The 18,239-nt window shown below is 40.0% G+C and overlaps 1 protein-coding gene across 3 annotated transcripts in view; it reads left to right on the top strand.

Moving 5' to 3' along the window:
• The window catches only part of spire1b (spire-type actin nucleation factor 1b), a 45,820-nt gene that overhangs the window by 3,978 nt on the left and 23,603 nt on the right, over positions 1-18,239 (top strand). For 2 of the 3 annotated variants that reach the window (XM_061080615.1, XM_061080614.1), the window contains exons 2-4: positions 497-525; positions 12,514-12,750; positions 15,697-15,822. In XM_061080615.1, the coding sequence (XP_060936598.1) occupies positions 497-525; positions 12,514-12,750; positions 15,697-15,822 (392 nt within the window). Of the gene's footprint in view, positions 1-496; positions 526-10,369; positions 11,491-12,513; positions 12,751-15,696; positions 15,823-18,239 lie in introns of those variants that run through there. The other variant, XM_061080616.1, reaches the window with a different exon arrangement.

Raw genomic sequence — 18,239 nt, 5'->3', positions numbered from 1 at the left:
TTGGATCTACATTATGTAGGTGGCTACAAAACTTCTGGGCTAGAACTCTGAGGGTTTTGGAAAATAGAGAAACATCTAAACGTACTTTATGTGTAAAATGCATTATTTAATAAAACTATTCAGTTATAACAATCACTGTATCCCTGATTGGTACATTTCCTCTCCATTTGCTTACTGCATTTGAAAGGAGGGTCCTGGCCACTGAAAGGAATCACCTGTGATGGAACCTCTTTAGATAACCAATGGGCTTTGCTTTGCTCAAAAGGGAAAGTTGTGTTGAAAATGCGAATGTACATTTAGACACAGTTATATGGATTGAAAGTAGGACTGTTTGACCTTAGACATGAATGACTGAGTGAGAGAGCATCACCATTTCATAGATACACTACATGTTCACTGTAACTGAACAATGTGTAGCTTTACATGCCTTTATGCTTGTAAGCTGCTTTATGAATAGGCTGCTTATCATAACACTGCCTTCTTGTTTCCCTTGCAGATAAATTCAGCCCTTGCACAACAACAGAGGTGAGTAACTCCACTGTAATTCTCTTTTCCTTGCTGTTTCATCACCACATGCTGCCAGAGATTTGAGCATTATTAAGTGGCCATATTTATGTAAACACATGATCAAAGTTCCCGCTGTAGGTGTGGGCAGAAAGAACAGGAAATATGAAAGAAATGGTTACTTTGCGCATTGGGTCTTAAAACCAGGACCCTTTATTCTGTACATTTGGACGTAACAGACTTTGTACCTGCGTTGTAATAATCAGCCTGCCATGCCACCCTGGTGGCTTTTTAAGTACTTAATTGAAGCTGAGGCAACAGTCATCCACAGTTAACATTAGGGCTTCTGACACAGGCCTTTGCATTGCTGTGGGATGTTTACTGCATGCTACTGTTATACAACCCATCACTGAGTGTAAAAACGGAAATTAGCGTAACTAGTTTTGCAACATTATTTGCAATGTTTTTTTTTATCAACCTCAAACACCTCAGAGAAAACATCCTGGGAAACTCCAGTGATTCTGGAATGGTGCCAATCAGTCAATTAATAAGATATGAAGGGAAATGTGGTTGTTCCAAAAGATAATGGCAGGCTTAACCACAATAATGCCATGATTTCTTTTTCAAACATTTACCCTCCACAGTTGGTTATATCAGCTAGTCACAATAAGAGCGGCAGCCACAACAGCAGAGATAGCATTATGCTTAGAGGGAGCTTTCTGCTGGAATAATCCAGGTGTAACCAGTGTCAGTTAGCTCTGTGGTTGAAACTGTTATAAGCCATCAATTTATGATGTGTTAATCCTGCAAAGCAGCTGCATAGTCTAATACCTATCTTATATAAATGAAACAAGTGTAATTTTCTAATGTTTTAAATTGTTGGACTGCCCCTTTAAATCACAGATCATAGGGAAAAGGTGCAGCTCTGTGAAATATTTTCCGATGAGTGCTGGTTATATGTTTAGAAGGTATTAGAGACCAATGGTGTCAGTTATGTAGCAGTGTCCCAGCTTTGAGCTTGTTCTTCACCACCTCCAGAGTGCTTCTCTGATTGGCTGATTGGAAATGTCACAAAACAACGCCTCCTGTTAGATGTGGAGACCTTATATAGCTAATTAAAGGGCTCCTCCTCCACATCAACCATCATCAGCAGCTGTTAATTGGTATTGTAGCTCATGAAAACAATATTTTAAAGAATTTTGTAGATGGAATTAGTTTTTTTCATTTCAGACTGCAGGCATCTTTGCGGTGTTACTCTGGTGTGTGTGCTTCCCTATCGCAGTCACATTATGTGGACTTGTCTTCCTTATAATGTAAATCATAAAATGTGAGGTAAAGTTAAGGTTATGGTTAGGTTAAGTTAAGGTTAAGTTAGGTTTGGTTAAGGTAAGGTTAGGTTTAGTTAAGGTTAGGTTAGGGAGACACAACTGTATGTGTTTGCTTGTACTTTTACTTTTGTGAGGGTAAGGGTTAAGCATAACCCTAAGCATAAACCTTTCAGAGTGAGGACAATTGACAGGTCCTCACTTTTTCAACGGACTGTTAAAACTTGGTTTTAGGGTTATGTTCAGTCAAAGCCTGTGTGTGTGTGTGTGTGTGTGTGTGTGTGTGTGTGTGTGTATGTGTGTCATTTTGCAGACTAACTGAGGATGTGTTCCCAGTTCATTAGAGACAGTGTGCAGTCACTTTCAGGGACTTTTGGAGTTGGATTGCTGTGTTATATAGAGCTGCAATAACAGATGGACAGTCAGTGAATAACTCAAGCATGCACTCTCACACACAGGCACACACACACAGGCATACACACACACACAGGCATACACACACACACACACACACACACACACACACACACACACACACACACACACATACACACACACACACACACACACACACACAGTCAAGGCAGAGAATGTAAAAACTGTATGGATAAATCCCTTCTAAGCAGCTTTGCAGTAGGAATGAGTTCTCACAATACAGTGTGTTACAGACAGGCTGACAAAACTACTGGCCACGTTTTCGAGCTGCTTGGTGCTGACAGCTTTAAATCCCACAGCAGAGTATTAGCTCAATATAGGCCTGAATCCCAGCACATGCCGAAGTGTCCTTGGGCAATCGTCAGCCAAATGACATGTAATGTAATGATATGTAACATAATATAACATATAGTGTGCATTCAGCTCAGAGCTGAATGACCAGAAACAAGTGTGTAGTCATAACTCCCAACCATTTTTTATTGAAACTTGGTGGAAGGGTGGGTGTAGGCCTGAAGAACCCTTTAACTTGTGGAGTGGAGATAATTAATGCTAAGGTTGGTAATCCTGGAAAAGCTAGCAAGCGCAGGCTATACGATGAAGAAAATGTGACTGATTCATCACACCCCCACCCACCCCCCAAAACACAACGCCACCCCCTTAAAGGGATTCTTTTCACTTTCTTCAAACTTTGCAAGATTGGTGAATTTATTTATTTCTGACATTTTCTGCAATTTTCCAGGGAATAATTCATGGATCCTTATTCTTGATGAAAAAAAAACAGGCATATTTAGACTGATGTATGAGTGTGCACTTTGGTGGTGGATTGATTGAATTTAGTTCTCCTGAGTTCTATTCTAGTTTTCTCTTGCTCAAGCTTTCTTGATTAACGCTGTGCCCATGCTAGCTTGACCACCTGGTCCTGTGATATGGTGTAACCTCAGAAATGTGTGGATTAGGCTTCATCACATTCCCCTCTGTCAAAGTTTAACTGGGCGTGCTCTTAACAGCTTTGAAGTTTGGAATGGGATTAGGAGTTCAACATCACATCTAGTGTTTAATGTAAACAGAACATTCACTCTGGAATGTCTGGTGGGTGGCTCTGCTCAGCTGATGTGATGCTCATTTACCTTATGATTCATGTAGGGTGTTTGTGAAAGAAAAAAGGAGAAAAAGAGGTCATTAGAGATAAAAATCAAAGTACAGAAGTGGAAAAATGTACGTGTCGTGGTTCAAGTGTTCCCTCTGTTCTGTATGTGAAGTCATGTGGGGTCCAGCAGAGAACAAACCAAAGCAGCCGCACTCAGTCATAAGACAGTCAGAGGTCAAAGCAGTGGAGTCAGGCATAAGAATCTGAGACGAATTTCCTCAGCGATTCTTTGTGCCTGAGAGGAAATAATCCACGCTTGTTACTCTCTTACAGTGAGTCAACTCACAATATGAAGCTGTGTCACAAAGGGAATGTTTTTGCATAAACTGTGCTGTCAGTCCACATTAGCCTGTCAGTTCCTTGGCATCAACTTACAAAAGGAACTAATTTAATCAATTATAAGCTGGACATGTTGATTCCATGGTAACATCATTCCCATGTCTGTCACCCTTTTGACATGATGTCATCGGTACATTTTTCAGATGTCGATTTGTGATGTCGATTTGTGAATACTGTAGCAACTATTGTCCAAAAAAAAGAAAAAGATGCAGCTAAGCAAGCTCCTTACTGTTATGGATTCAAAAAAGGATCCATGAGTCCAAGATGCGTTTTGTGGCTTAAACTTAAAGCTAAATGTGAAGCTGGACAGGAAATGTTGGAGCTCTACTCCCGTCTTTGTCTAGATCCCGCCAAACAAATTGAAACGGTAAAAAATAAAACTGAAACCACACCCCTTACCAAGTTTACCTGGAAGTCATAATAAAATAATTATCTGCAGCCGAAATAAACAATCATAAAATTCAGCTCAACATTTAGAGCATGAGATTCAATCATTAATGTGCAGAGGAAATGAAGAGGGCAGACGCTTTGCTTTCAAGTACCAGAGAGTTTCTTTACTCTTTTAAGCTATGATAGTGTTTTTTCATCATGTGTATCATGTAAGTTTTTCACATTCTGGGCTCACCGCCACAGTCCACTGTCCATTGCCATTAAGCGGAGCATTTCTCAGATTCCTTATATGCTTTTCATATTCTTATTTATATTTCATATAATTTATTGATATATTTCTTGAAAAATGTCAACAATTCTATTCAAAAGAACGATTCAACATCTTGGTTAAAATGCTTGTTTGCCTTCTTGCTTAGTGGAAGGGAAATAGGCCAGACAAAAAAGTGAAAGTACATATACGTTTCCCCCCCAAAGATGGTTTCCGTCATACAAAGGAGTTCTTATATATCGCTTACAAGTGTGGATGTTTCTGATAATTTTGGTTTTGATTTGTTTTGTGATACTATAAAAACTAAATTGAATGTCATGATTGACAGGTGAGACTGACTTGTGATTGGTCACGTGTGTATATCCACAGGACACCACGGCTCCATCCCGATATTATCACCACTATACTCTGCATCCAAGTTGAGCACAAGATGGCAGCACCTGTATCAAGCATATATTGGCTTCATTTTTGTACAATGGGAGGAAATAGAGATGCTTCGTCCAGCCTTATTCATTGATATTTATGCACCAACGCCTGGAAGTTCAATGCCCATTATTATATTGTGCAGGAAAAGGTGCTGCGTCAGTGTATAAACTGCCAAAATGAAGAAGAAAGTAGTACACCCAGGTGTCAGTCCATAAAACCCTTTGTCTACAACAGAGTAATTTGACCAGGGAGTAAATGTCGATCAAATCCATTACCATTGCAGACAGAAGCCAGATGTTAGTGCAGACATGGGCAAAGTACGGCCTGTTGGGCTTTTTATCCGGCCCGCCGATTTTGTCCAAATAATTCAAAAAAAAAAAATTTAAATTAAAAAAAAAAAAATTTGATTTTTTTTTTTTTTTTTTTAAACTAACAATATAGTAGCACTTAAATGGCACGTATTTACAGCACTATGTAGTTTTTTCTTTATTTTTGAAGAAATCGTACTTTCTTGATTCTTGTTGTTCTGGGTTTGAACCCTCAGGGTTGAATGCACTTATTGTAAGTCGCTTTGGATAAAAGCGTCAGCTAAATAAATTTGTCCGGGAGTGTGGTGTATAGGGCTCGAAAGTGCACATGATCTCCCTTCACTTTTTCCCTTTGCCCTGTGAGTCCTTCTGTAAAATGAGAGGATCAAGGAAACGAAAAATGGACAATTAGTGCCGAGTGTTTAACACGGAGTCGACAACAAAATACTTTTTCACTGAAGTCCAATCGGAGGCTGTATGCCGGATATGCCGAGAAACTGTGGCAGTTTTCATGGAGGACAACATCAGCCGTCACTTTGCTACGAAGCATGCTAACTACGCTAGCAAGCAGACAACGCAAGAACTGGTGGCTGCAGCTCAGAGGTTGGCGACTAATTTACAGACTCAGCAACATTTTTTTTCACAGACAAACTGCGATTAAAGATTCATCTACCAAGGCATGTTTTTTGGGGGGCATCGAAATAGCAAAGGCTAGCAAGCCTTTCTCTGAAGGTGAGTTTTTGTTAAATGGCCTTGCAAATAAGTGCTTTGCTACTTGGTAAAGGCCGAATCCTTTCATGTAATGATTTTTCCATGTCATTTATATTAGTTCACAAAAGCACTCCATCCATCTGTTCCTGGCCCGGCCCCTCTGTCAAATTTTAGAACCCATTGTGGCCCGCGAGTCAAAATGTTTGCCCACCCCTGTGTTAGTGGGTGTAAGGTTGTAAGGTGTAAAGTCACCATGAGGCAGCCCAGAAAATCACTGTTAGCTTGTTGTTTTACAGATACTACTGCAGTGATTAAAGTAACTGCATTAGATGTATTAAACTGTAAAATATAGAGATGCTTGTCGGTAGATTCTTTTCCACAGAGCCTCCCTGTGGAAAATAATCTGCTTTACTCCAGAATGAAGACTTGAAACGACTAGATTCAGTTTTCATATTTACCGTATCCACATAAAGGTGGCATCAATCTTCTCATTCTACATTTACCACTCTAACACTCCAAAAAGCAAATAACCACCTTTTCCAATACGTCAGACTTACTGTAAAGAAAATAAAGAAATAGATGCGACTTTGAGTGGATACTAAGACTAGCTTCAGTCTGTTTCAGTTTATTTATAAGGAGTTAAAGTGAGTTGTTCATCTCCTTGAAGAGGCTATCAAAAATCAAACTGCTTCTTAGTGTCACATTTACAAACCCTTGATGTGTTGTAAAGAATAACAATGAAACAACATCAGCTGAACTGGCTGTAATCCTAGAGTCTGCTGTTAGTGGTAAAAACATTATTCATAATATACAAGCTTATAGGGATTGTGTAATCTACAGTGGGGAGGTAAAATTCCGCTTAGCTCTGTCCCTGTTTACTCTCACTGCCATAACCCGATCCCTGTGGGTCCACTAGGGAGGACATATAAATGTTTTAAATCCACTCATTGCTTCAATAAACCTTTAATTCCAAGCACTTAGAGCTGATTGTGGTAATTCCCTGCTGGTTGGTTAACAGTGAATGATGGAAGTCTTTTGCAAACAAGAGAGATTTATTACATTTCAGTTAGTGTTTAGTTAGTACAACAGGCTGGGGTTTGGTGTGTTAAAATCACACAAAGCTACAATACTAAAACCAAGGTGTGTAAGAGCTGGTGTCTTTGTCTAAAAATCTTCATCGTCACCATAGACCCTGCCTCCTCCATGTTAGTGGAAGGGAAATAGGCCAGACAAAAAAGTCAATCAATCAATCAAATTTTATTTGTATAGCCCACATTCACAAATAACAATTCGTCTCATAGGGCTTTAACTTGGTGTGACATCTGCTGTCCTTAACCCTCAACAAGAGTTAGGAAAAACTACTAAAAACCCTTTTAACAGGTAAAAATATGTAGAAACCTCAGAGAGAGCCACATGTGAGGGATCCCTCTCCCAGGACGGACAGAGGTGCAATAGATGTCAAGTGTAGGAAAACATTATCGGGATTAAAGTTTTTTTAGCAGCATCGATGAGGGTAAACATTTTTGAAGGATAACTTCAATACTATATGTCAAGCAGTCCTGCTGCAATCATAGTCTCTGGTCAGCAGCAAGCAAGATCACGATCCAGCATCAGGATGGGATCCACTATAGTCCACAAAGTGAAAGTACATATACTTCCCCCCCCCCCCCAAAGATGGTTTCCGTCATTTCCGTCATATAAATATACACGATGACATTCCACAATCAGCTGCCATCACGATCCACGACCCAAGATCGGGATCTAGAGAGCTTTAGGAGTGTAGTCTTTGTGCTTACCTAATCAAATGAGCTGCTGGCTCTATCGTCATAAGCTATACCTTAAACATGAGGGTGGTACCCAGCTTTTCCTCTAAATGTCACTTATAGATCATGTGGTTGATGGGATATTGAAGTAATAGATACCTCTGGTTGCAGTTGAATATTGGGCTTACCACTGTAGAAAAGTGTATTTTGTAAACATTGAATACGTAGACACCTCACCCAGAGGACCCTATAACCTAATTTGAAATGTTCATAACTAGGACAAAGGCTGGACGTTACATGTGTTCTTGTCAACATGAGGCTCTGCTGTCATATATATCCTGCTGGTGTGCAGCTCTGATCCCTCAGGTGTAATACAGTTACTGTTGAATGCTGTAATGAAATGCTATCCAACCTCAATAAGAAACCGACACCTTAGAACAACATTAATGTGTCCCTTTATGACTGACAGTCCCTGAATGACCTACACTTTCCTATGTAAAAGACTTCACTCTCAGTAGATAGTAGACAAGCCCATGGATCAGGTTGTAGGTTGCAGCGATAGGCCCTGAAGGAAATATAGTGTTGCCTTTGTGTGTAACTGAGGAAGATTCTTCTGGCGGCACTGTAGGTAGGTTCTACTGGCGTAGTATGTATCCAGTACTGCCACGCCCTGTGACCTCACACAGGTATAATGAAAAGTTTTGTTGGTTTTAACAAGATCCGACTATGAACCTAATCTGACTTATCATGAAGCAACTGTCATTGAGACTAATGTAAAGTTCAAGTGAGGTTAAAAGTGACTCTTTGTTCGTCACAATGCTTTTTATTTGATCCTTTTGACCATCTCCCCTCCCCGCTGTGGCAGGAATGCTGAAACATAAGCCAAGCTTTTGCTATTGCCGCTAATCACTTTGTTCTTCATCTTCATCCTCTTCTTCTCCCCATCCCTTCCTCTCCTCCATCTCATCCTTCTGCTTGGTCGCCTGTAAGCCTGAACGAGGCAGGCTCATTTTAAAGAAGAAAGGAGACGTGTGTTACAGCCGGATGTCTCATAGTCACAGTGACTGGAATCAGTCATAGTTTGTGGTCAATTATTTGTGGAGAATGTGGAAGAAATGACCTCCCCAGACTTAAGAGAAGGCAGTTACATCGACATAATCAATAGAATTAGTTTAAGCATGGTGTGTGACCTTTATGGGCGCACATAGTGAGAAAATTGAGAAAATATTTTTTGTGAAATTTTTTTGTTGCGTTGTATCCGTAGCAAAAATTGAAAATACTTGACTTTGGTCAATAATTCTCATTAATATACAGTATAAAGTTAATTTCATTATTTAGTCTATGCATTATCAAAATGTAGTGGAAAAGGCTCGTCTTCCCAGGATAAAGGTTATGTGCAAAAAAGCCTTCCTTTGTCTGCACAGTCCAAAGCCTAAGGATATTGTGGAATGTTTTTTTTATTCAAAGATGACAAAAAAACATCTGTAAGCTAAATTTAAGTAAAGCGATTAGATACAATTGATCCTCGTGCTGCATTTATTCTCTATAAAAAAGCCACGCCCCCCTGCCCTGGAGTGGACTGTTGACAGTCGCGTCGCTCAGGGCGGCGTGGCGTGGTGGCGTTCTGAGGGACAGCTAGCAAGTCAGCAAATCAATTCACCGCCAGACCACTAGGTGTAGTAACGTTTTTTGTCGAAGACAACCTTAGAGACGCCTTCTTTGTGTGTGGCAGTCTTTGTCGACTGTTTATTACTTTTTCTGAAGGACAAATTTGTCCCTGATCTTTCTACAGAGCTTCGTACACTCGTCGACCTGCAAACCGACGTCAGCCAAGATCTCCTTCCAGGAATTGCAGGTCATCTGCGTGTCCTTGTATTTAGTCAGTGACGGGTTATACAAGTGGTCATACTTTCAGATATCTTCTGCCAAGTGCTCTTCTATTTGGTCCATATCCGTTCTTCTAAATCTTCCTTTGTTTCTGCCGGTATTATGGGGCATGAAACCGGAAATATGACTCTGGAAAGGATGTAGTTAGCGGACCAATCACAGCCTTGCGGGCTGCGTGAGGCTTGCGTAGCTTTGTCGTATAGTTACAAAAAGCATGCTCCGGCCTCTCCCCTGTCGAAGAAGCCTGGCCCCATAAAGCAAAACAAAGTGCTTTAAGTAAGTGCCATTTGAGCGCTACTAAATTTTTTTTATACATTATATTTTTAGACATTGATGCGGGCCAATTAAAAATGGATGGCTGACCGCAGTTGGCCCGCAGGCCGTAGTTTGGACACCCCTGCTTTAAGCAGTTTAGAATAACTTGTAAATCTGCAGATAAGAAACAGGAGCTTGAACATCCACATAATTAACACATAAAACTATTAGCTGCTGAGCAGGGAGCACCATACACAGAATCATCACCCACAACACTTGTCACATGCTGTCTGTTGAAGAGCTGCTCAGCAACAGCCTGAGATTAGCAAATCCCTGGAGGAGTGGGTTGTCATGTGCAGCTTTTTTTTGTGCATGTGTGTTTGTGTGTGTGCATGGTGTCATATATTACTCAGACAAAGAGGTTGCATTCAGGCCCCCCCCCCCCTTGAGGAAACCCAGCTGTTACACACTGATGGGGGAGAGGACGAATCTCTCATATAACCCCTTTTCTCACCAAAAGTATCCATTGATAAGTTCTTGACTCGGACAGCTTTTCGTGCACCTCTGATTTTTCTAACTGTCCGTCTTTATTTCGGAGACCCCACGGACAGCTCTTGGCTGTGATTGGTCCGCGAACGACATAATTTCCCTACGACGTCATTTCCGGATTTCACATTTCCGGACCTCAAACTTCCTGCTTGACAATAAACCCAAACACAACTACGATTCTACGATTAATGTGACGTTAAGCCAGCGGAGTTGTCGGGCTACCGGTGGCACTGACGGCATGTGTGCACGGTCACTTCCAGTTATAATGAGCTTTCAAAACGGCGCTAGCGGGCTAGGCTAGCGGGCTAGCCACCATGCCAACTGCGGTGGTAGCAGTGCAAAAACCCGCGACTTTAATTCCACTTCTATCATGACACTGTTTCTATAATACCGTCAGGTTAGAAGCAAACACTGGGTAGTAGTTAGTGTCGGGAGTCCCTGCTGACTTTGTGTGGAAGCTGGGGTTGAAGCTAGCTGGGAGGGAAGCTAGCTAGCTCCGTCTAGCTTCAAGCTACACGGAGCTTCAAGCTGTGGAATTAGCAACACAGTTTGGAAACAAGACCGGGGAACGGTCACTCTCGTCTTTTGTCTTGGTTTAAGCATTGCTGCCTTTGTCTGCCGTGACTCTCCGGTCGCTGGTCAGACTGGGAGCTATAAGTACAGCATCTCCTGACGTCTCCTGGTTGTACTGAAAGCACTAAGGCTAGGTGTTGATGTGCTTGTGAAAAGCTCTTTGTGAGAGATCATCAGACTCACATGTTTCATTTTCCAGACTTTGTACCACAAAGATAAATGAAATGCTGTTGCTTAGCAGACTCGTGGATGTTAAAACAGCATGTTTTCCTTCTTTTCGGATAATGGATTCCTTTATTTTTCACCAATAAAAAGTTTGGGCCACTGAGGGGATGTTGGGGAGAGGATCTGGATAGATCAGTGTTTTCCGCCAGATGACAAATGCATGTTTATCTACAAATGTAAAAGCACCATAGTGGCTTTAGTAATTGTCTTTGTGAGGTATAAATTGAGAAGTATCTGAGAAGCATAAAGTCAGGTGTCGGACAAAGTCCTTGAAGAATGGTTCGTCAGAACATTGGACTGACCTCTGTTTGTTTTGCTACTCATAGGAACACTTATTCACGAGATGCTGCTATCAATTGTATCTGGAGGAGGAAACAACCAATATGTTCGTATGCTTGTAAAACTTGTTTCCCTAAAACCCAGGCATTAGCAAAACCAAGTGGTTATTAGTGAAGCCATGATGGATATCCCTTAACACAAGTATTTATGTTAACCCAACAAAAGAACCCAGGATCCTTCCTAAAACCTAACCAAAACTTGTTTGTGCCTAAACCTAGCAATGTTGTTATTGTATAAAATGTTTAAAATCTTCTCATCCCATCGAGAGTGATATCAGTTTGTCAGCTACCAACACAGATATCATCTAAAAGATCGATAAGTGCAGGTTTAAATCTGCTCAAAAATGTCCTTGCTGCGATCCAAAAAAATCATTGTTAATTATGTTCCTATTACTCTTGTTTGTTGGTTTGGATCCTGCTGCTGTGGCGCAGTTTACGTATGTCGGCATATTCCGAATTCTTCCATGCAGTGAAAGATATAAGATTGTATCTGCACAGAGACGTGTATGACGTGATGATAGCGTTTTCTTTTTTGCGTCACAAGATTAACTATCAATAATCTGCTCCCAGGGTCAGCCTGTCAAAGGCCAGCCATTGTGCATGTGGAGTTGGTGTGTGTGTGTGTGTGTGTATTAGTAGAGGATGGAGTATGCTCCTAAATGTTTGAGTCACAAGGTTTCCATGTCACAACTGTTCAGCTCACACAAAATATGGTCAGATTACATAACAAAGACACAAATCCATATTTTTTCTGGGAGATAAAGTTCAAAGAAAATCAAAGTGTGTATTCTATAGATTACTAGTATTGTTTGTTCAATGAACGTATATCAATTTGTATGGATTTTACTCTTTTTTTTTTTACAATCAATAACATACAGGCGTGCTTATAATTATCAACTTTTAATACTTTCAAATGGAAACCTGCAGAAATTAGTGTGTGTGTGTGTGTGTGTGTGTGTGTGTGTGTGTGTGTGTGTGTGTGTGTGTGTGTATGCAAAACTGAAACAGTCTATATAAGCATGATGTAGATCACGTGAAGATTTTTTGTTTTGTCTCGTGTTCCCTCTCAGGTGATTGAGTCTTTGGGCATCATGATCTACAAGGCTCTGGACTACGGACTAAAGGAGAATGAGGAGAGGGAGCTCAGTCCTCCTCTGGAGCAACTCATCGACCTCATGACCAACATTGGCGAGGCCACAAAGGACGCCTGCCCTGACGAAGGTTATGAGGCCACAGAGGAGGAGGACGAGGCAGAGGATGATCCTGATAGTGTCTACACTGTTCATGGTTACAGAGATATCCTCAAGGTAGGTACCCTAGCTGAGGAAGGGACTCTGGTTGTCTTATCTATGGATGTCAGTTGTTTTTTCAATCACTCTCACTCTCCCTGCTCTCATCAGCCTGTTTTAATAAAGAGACATGCAGATATTTTCAGAGAAAGAGCTCAGATAGCCTCACTGCACACTGCCAGCCAAACACTTACAAACAGGAAGCAGCAACTAGCTGGCAATTATAAAAGTGAACACACATATACTTTTATAACACTAAAATTAGCGGGTATATGCAGGTTTTTTAATTGTGGCTAAACGGGATAAAAGAGGCCATTTACTCCTTTCCAATTGCCATTCCCATTGTTCATTCTTGGAGAGTCATGTATGACATAAGGGACGCACTAGAAACTCCCAAAGTGTAAAAAACAAAGTACACAAACAATCATGGCCTTCAATGCCCGCAAGGTGAATGCATGTCATAACGTCACGCAGAAAAAGCATAAGAAGAAGAAAGAAAGAAAGAAAGAAAGAAAGAAAGAAAGAAAGAAAGAAAGAAAGAAAGAAAGATTTACCACACTCACCAGCATGCACATCACTGATGATCGGAGCCAAAGCCAATATAAAATCCTTGTCTGCTTCAGAGTCTTTTGACCAAGGAGGGACCAGTGATTGTATCTATTCTCACTGCAGATAAAAGCTGGATGTCAGTGGATGTTGATGGGTTTTTTTGACCAGTGGCAAAGGGGCTTTATAAATACTTGTTTGCAATCACATACTCAATCTAAAGTAAATAAAGACTCCTAACTGCCCATGAATGATAAGGATGCTCCATGTTTTCTGGATTTGTGAACAAGAAATAGCCATAGCAGCTTAATAAGACGATAATATCAACAAATATGTGTTAACTTGTGTTAGCATACAAGAGGTTATTGATTAAACAATAGAGCAAATAAAAAGGTCATCAGAATCTACACAGTATATTTCTGCCTCCCATCTCAGGTTGGCAGTCAGATCCAGCAAAGAGTTCTGAAAATATAAACACAGAAGCAGAAACAAGGTCAAAGATAAAATACAAAACTTGGTCAATGACTCACAGCGGAATAAACACTAGGAAAATCTCATGTCCACACGCAAACAGCATTTTAAGACAATCTACAACAATGGCGGCTATATACCAGCTTCCTGTTTGCAGCTACATTGAGCATCACTGCACCTACACCATCAGCTCATCAACCATGCAGACAGCATTCTTTTATGGTATTTGATGGATCATTGATTTAGACTTATTCCCACTTACTGGCCCGGCATGCTTGTTTGAACATTTAGAGTAATTTTTGTGTTATCTGGATGTAGATATTTTTAAAAACGAAAGTCGTGTGGATATAGATTTATTTTTAAACTGAGAGGAAAATATCTGTTAGTATGGTAGACAAGGCCCTAATACTTAACTGAACTAAAAATATGTGAACTAATCAAGATGGGCAGCTAATCAGCCTAAGAGGGAAATCAGACAAAGACAGGAAGTACAGTAAGAGATACACAAGGAGATTATAATCCAAAATTAATATAAAAATTCTAATTGAAAAATGAGCCCATGCTGCTCAAAGTCTTTCTGTCTATTCAAAGGTAAGACATGGCAGAATCATGACACTAAACTACTGAGTTTTACATAACAAATCAGCATATAAAGCACTATCTGCATATGTTTCAGAATTATTTTCAAATTGAACAGTAACCTATACATTATAGCTGTACAATGAAAGTGTAGTGAAGTTTTAATGGAAAAACTGTCGCTGAGGGACCTTAATCCACTGATGGATTCCAGGAACCAATAAAGTCAGCAGGTTGTTCAGGAAATGTCAGTGAGAAAATGTTGAACATGCCTCTGAACAGTGAACCCTGAACCTGCTTCATCCTCGCCACGAGTCACGTGTCTCTGTTGTCCAATTCAGCAGAGACTCGCTGTGTCAGTCCTTACACGGCCTCAGACTGTTTACATAATGACCACGCACCCGGTCACACAAACAAATACACACCATTGCTGCTCTCCAAGGAGATGTATCAGAGCAACGTGGCAATCTGGCCGGGGCAATGGCAACAAGCTGTCACTTTAAATAGTCTCCTCTGTCCATTCACTCCCTGTGCGTCCTGAGTTTATCCTTTGACCTACTGTATTGACCCCAGTTGACAGAGAATAACTTATATTTAAAACACATAATTAACCATATTTATCAGTGCCACATTTATTTAGGTCTGAAATGAACAAAGATAACACTTTCATTTACCCTACATGCAATATAACCCCACACTTATGAGAGTAGAGATGTTTTTTGTTATTTTCTGTGTTTAGTGACTTTAGTAACTTCTTTCTATCTGGAATGCAGTCAAGACAAATGGCATGACAAGCATTAACCTTAATTGTGCCTTCTGCACCCCTGAGAGACACAAGGCATAATCTGTCATTGTGTGTGTGTTTGTGTGTGTTAGTGCGTTTGTGTGTTTGTGTTCATGTGGCAGCAGGATGGCTGACCTCGGGCATAGCTGTTTTGTAAATTGTAATCCACGGTCAATGACTGTTGTTTACCAATGTCTGCAAATGTGTTTAATATTTTTTGTTTTCATGCAGTGTCCCTGAGAACAATCACATACCAAATCATCACCACTGATAGTTAATTTAACTAATACAATCCTCAACTTGCCAACATGTCAGAGCACATTAGTCACCACTATATCACATCATACACTTAGAAAGCTGCACAGAGAGAATTGGAAAAGCTCTGTTGTCATTGAGCACGACTGCCAGGTGGTGCTACAATTAATGAGAGTATAGATGGATATTGATGTAGCCATTCATTTCAGTGCATTTCATCGCACATTGTGAATCTTCCTCATCACTTCTGCATCAAGTTTTTAAGAAATGCAACTGTGAGCCATACAATGTAATTGTCTCATCCTCTGTACTTCACTGTCTCTCCCCTATAGCTGTGTACGACTCACCTACCCAACCTATCAGATGCCCCCAATCACTACCAGGCAGTGTGTCGGGCTCTGTATACAGAAACCAGGGAGCTGCACACTTTTCTGGAGAAGATCAGGAGTGCCAAAGAGGTGGGTGGTTATCATCAAGGCTGCGGACTTGTAGAACAATTTAGTTTTTGTTGTTTAGTTGCAAATTAAACAGCAGATATAGAAAAAAAATACTTTTTGTAGTATGGTGAATACATAAGCTCTTTTTTTACACTACCAGTTTTGTCACAACTCAAACAGACTGGATATTGGGCTCCCCTTTAGTCAAGGGTTACAACATGGTCCCTGACCATTGTGCAGCCCATGAAGGACATATTGAGGCATCACTTTTAGCACTGTGACCTTACATGCCCCACACAACCCACTGATCAACATGACTTTCTCTCTTTTTTTTTACCCTGACAGAGGCAAAGTCAGCACTATTTTATATTCCAAAAAAACACTCAATATCTATTTGGCAAAGAAGCACATTGTTACCCAGCCAAGAAGGTTACATTTTCACCCCTACTGGTTTGTAGGTAAGCACAATAATGGAAAAAAAAAATACTGGAAAAATTACTTTGAAATTTGGTAGAACGATGTAGTATCGGTCAAAGAAGAAACCATAACATTTTGTTACAGATCCAAATCAGGGAGCAAAATCCAGGAATTTTGTATCGCTTTCTTCAACATTGTGGATCATTCAGCATTTTTTAAGATTTCCCAGGTTACAAATCATGGATATATTTTTAAAGTCCGACATAGAAGACATATTTTTCTGTGTGTGGAATGTGGTGCTGCTAGATTGAATTAAAGGGGAATGATGGACTTTGAAATGCCATTCTAATGATTCCCTCTTTCAAATGTTACTAGTTGTAAAAGACATATACGTATTTTATTATTCTCATGCTGAAAATAGTTTTCACATAATGACTTTAACAAAGATAATAGCTCTTATGTAATAAATATTTACCAGTTCAGCTGACTATATTGCATGTAGTCAGTTTTCTCTTTGCCTGGTTATTAAAGGTTCAAGTGAGGAAACCAGCAGAGTATGACAGTAACATCTGAGTGCAGTATCTTTCCTGATAAAGGAAAGATACTTCCATCACTTACAATGGAAGGACTGAATAGTAGCATGAAATAGGCATGGACATAACAGAGACATATTAAGATCACAGACAGAACAGCCATGTTTCCACTGTGAAAGAGATGATTCAGATAGTCATCCATGGTTATGACTGTAGATAAACACGAGAATGGACACTTCGGAAATTCCATATTATTCATGCTATGTCATGCTAACTCCCATCTTTCTCTAACACCTTATTCTTATGTTAAAACTCCTTTTAATACAAATAATCAACTCAGTCAATCATTACTGTTTGATTTAATCAAGACAATCTAAGCCTTTAATCTCTGCATTCAATTCCTCAAAGGTCCATTCATTGGCAGGATGGGGGTCTGGCCACTTAAATGAACTTTGCAAAGGCTGGGGCCTTTGTAAAGTTCATGGGGCATGAGAAAATTAATGTACTGAATAAAAGCAAAAGAATAGAGCAAAACAATGATTACATATGGAGCCGTCCAGGCCAGGCCTCTGATCATGTGACAGAATTTTGGTGCTGATTGGACAATAAACAGTGGAGTTATGATAACCTCTTCTGCTTTGCACCTCAATGTTTAAATGTCACAATTCTAGCCATGGTCTTATGACTTGTTTGACCTCATTTGAGCTGTATATTGTAAAGCAGCCAGGAGCAGTGGGTCAAAGTATAAAATATGTCACTTTCCGTCGCCAGCAGGTGGCGCTGTAATGATGAGTCAATATTGACTTATGGATTAGTTCAGGGCAGGAATGTGATTGTGTGAAAGAGGTTTGAGGCTGATTGGACAATGCACAGAAAAGTTATAATAATTGCAGGTCTTAAACACATCCCAGTATAGCTTCTCAAGATTTGTTGATTTTTATTATCTCTAACTGCAGAGCTTGATCTGCTTGTTTGCCTTCTCTTCCAGATTTCTGATAATGTTGAAATCTGTTAGAAAAAATGGTCTTCTTCAAGGCAAGGTCAAAGGCATTGCCTTTATTCCATCAATCCTCTAATCCATAAACACTTTAACCCCTTTAAGTTTCTTTATTTGCGTATTTATAGACTTAGATGGTTGTAATATGTATTAATAAAGACAACTTGACTGTCCAAAGAGATCAAAATTTGGGTATGCCTTAGTTAGGCGTTTTAGCCAGAACACTAACAGGTTAGAGGAAAACAGAACGAAGAAGAGGAAGGAGACACAGTAGAAGGACCTTAATAATTGGATCAGCGAATTTGATTCGTTTGTCAATAAGGTATATGGTGGCAAATGGTACTCCTCAGGGCATTGTTTTTTATTATGATTAATGATGTGTTCATCATATTATGGGAAAATGCAAGTGGCAATTCATGCGGTAGAAAATGGTTATATTGATGGGGTTTCAAGTTCTCAGTGTAAGAAACTAAAGCATTAGTGTTCACTGG

Source organism: Limanda limanda, chromosome 11 (assembly GCF_963576545.1).
Source record: "Limanda limanda chromosome 11, fLimLim1.1, whole genome shotgun sequence".
Taxonomy (NCBI): domain Eukaryota; kingdom Metazoa; phylum Chordata; class Actinopteri; order Pleuronectiformes; family Pleuronectidae; genus Limanda; species Limanda limanda.
This window is presented reverse-complemented; position numbering and strand designations above follow the sequence as displayed.